General features: G+C 40.8%; 1 protein-coding gene across 1 annotated transcript in view; it reads right to left on the bottom strand.

Annotated features, from left to right (window-relative positions):
* LOC138015075 (TNF receptor-associated factor 4-like) overlaps window positions 1-2,500 on the bottom strand; it is a 16,532-nt gene that overhangs the window by 8,780 nt on the left and 5,252 nt on the right. The window contains exon 2 of the mRNA XM_068861984.1: window positions 980-1,043. Coding sequence (XP_068718085.1) covers window positions 980-1,043 — 64 coding nt within the window. The remainder of the gene's footprint in view (window positions 1-979; window positions 1,044-2,500) is intronic.

Raw genomic sequence — 2,500 nt, 5'->3', positions numbered from 1 at the left:
CAAAATAAGGACTGAAAACATTCCCTTATTGGCCTTCTTAATTACATCGGAAATGTGACAATTCCATTGAAGGGTGCTAGATATAGTTACAACAAATACGTTTGGGTGGTTCACAAGTTCGTTTTCCTTTGAGTTGACAGTAATCGCGTCGAACTGGTGTTTAGGTCTTTTGAAGTCGACCGCACAGTTCTGTACACTTAATATCACAATAATTGCATTGGAACAAGCATGGAATGGAGACTAATGCGTGGGAATCCTTTCAAGTGGAAATTCTTTATCAACCGTGAGTCCAACAGCACGAATACAAACCTGGCCCCAGTAGTTCACAAACACTTCAAAATGGCTGAAACTGTGGGTCGCAAATACCGCGGGCGTTGGTGTCGCTCTAACCAACACCCGCGGTATTTGCCAACCGCATTTTCAGCCATTTTGAAGTGCTCGTTTCAACGATTTTGGAGCAAACGAGGGAATGCTCACAGTCTACCGTAACAGTGAATATGCATACTCTTAAGCACATCTGAGTAAAGGCGTGTTCGAAACCCTTTGTCAATATTTAACGCAAAGTGTATTTTACACTCTGGATAGCGACTTATCCACTGGATAAAAGAAAGGAAAGGAAAGGAAAGGAACTTTATTTAAGTGTCTAATCGTTCTAGCGCTGGAGCGCTAATTGGGGACACTGTAAACTGAAATGAACAATGAAAGTAAATCAAGTCAAATGTTGGTTTTTGAGGAGAGGGGAAACCGGAGTGCCCGGAGAAAACCTCTCGGTACAGAGTAGAGAACCAACAAACTCAACCAACATATAACGCCGAGTCCGGGAATCGAACCCGGGCCACATTGGTGGGAGGCGAGTGCTCTCACCACTGCGCCATCCCTGTTCAAAGTTATCCATACTTTGAACAATTGGGCCCTGGCCAACGCACTTGTGCTGTCATCACAAAAGTTAAGTCCTGTTTGCTTAACACAATGAACTTACTTTGTTTCGTGTCAGGACGTTTTGGTCCAGAGGACAAGTAAGCTGTTTTCCATCGGCCTCCTGCCTGTTCATTGAAAAAAATCATATCAAGCGAACATATACCTTCCCAAAATCCCCTATGTTGGGAGAGGGCTTGGAAGCCTCAAGGTATCTTAACAAGTTGGAAGGGTGGCCTCAGTGCAAGAGTTACTCCAGCTTTTACCTTTCATAAATTTAACGGGCACAAATACTAGAATTTTCAAGTGAAAACGGAATGTTTTTTGCAAATTATTGATGAATAAATTTATCTTAGCACAGAAAATATTTAAGGTTAGGGGTACCTTAATATTAAAGGAAACATGCCCATTCACATGTTACACATGTATAACAACATCTTCGGCCAAGCAAAGTGTTTTATAAGAACCAAGGACTGTAAGAGTTGATGTCACTCACCCAAAAGGACTGTTTTCCCAGACACAGACTAAAGTTCCTCTTCAAGGATAGTGTAAAGGCCCATGTTTAATTAAACCAGTGGAAAAAATGTGCTTGCTAACTTGAGGGGCAAAAATTAAAAGATCGCGGTGCTGGCTTAACGGTAGCAATTCCAAAACACTTCAAAAAAATTATGGCTATGTGGCTACATGGTAATACTCTGTTACACGCAAACACGGAAACTGTGGCTATGCGGCTACACGGCTACATGGCTAAGTGCAAACAATGGCAAAAAAATCTCAGGGTGTATCTCATTTTTAAAGTGCCCCTGTGATGAAAAAATCAATTCTTTCTTTTTTCTTTGGATTTCGAAACTGTGTTAACTAGACACTAAGCGACCAAAGTTTTAAGCCTTGATTTCAAAAAGACACCTGTTTATTTTAACTGGAATTTTCCTATTTAATAGTCCGCCATTTTAGTAATTTTAAGTTCTTGAGAGGGCTGGATCGAGGAGAAAATGACGTCAAAGGTTCACTAGTTTAAGAATGCAATGCGCGTGTACGCCGCAGAATTACTATGCAGCACAGGAGTTTTGGGCTTTCAGACTTAAATTCGCGTTTTGCATTTATAATAAATAAGCTTCATTCACAGGCTGAACTTTTAAACTAGTGAGCCTTTCACGTCACTTTTCCCTGGATGCAACCCTCTGAGGTCCAATCGGTCAGTTTTGAACACGAGTAATGGCGGACCGTGAAATCCAAACCTTACCCTCAAAGTAAACGGCCTTTGGATAAAAATCAATTAAAGCTCAACATTTTGCCAGTCAGGTGTTAAGCAAACACACTTTCAAAATCTGAAGAAAAAAAGGAAGTGATTTTTTTTTTTATCACAGGGGCACTTTAAGGAGCCTGACTCACACACACTAGACATTGCGCGCCTTTGCTGTTGTTGTTATCCTGGAATTTGGAGCGTCTTCTTTCATATATGGGAAAGTATCGTTGAGCTATTTCTGCAGTCATGAGAGAAATTAGAACAACTTTGTCAGGGAAAGAAAACATACTTCCAAGATCCTCGAGGGAAATTATCCTGTGAAATTAAATAGATTTCAGA

The sequence above is a fragment of the Montipora capricornis genome, chromosome 9 (genome assembly GCF_036669925.1).
Source record: "Montipora capricornis isolate CH-2021 chromosome 9, ASM3666992v2, whole genome shotgun sequence".
In the NCBI taxonomy this organism is placed as follows: domain Eukaryota; kingdom Metazoa; phylum Cnidaria; class Anthozoa; order Scleractinia; family Acroporidae; genus Montipora; species Montipora capricornis.
The sequence above is the reverse complement of the archived record's forward strand: the minus strand, read 5'-3'. Positions and strand labels throughout refer to the sequence as shown.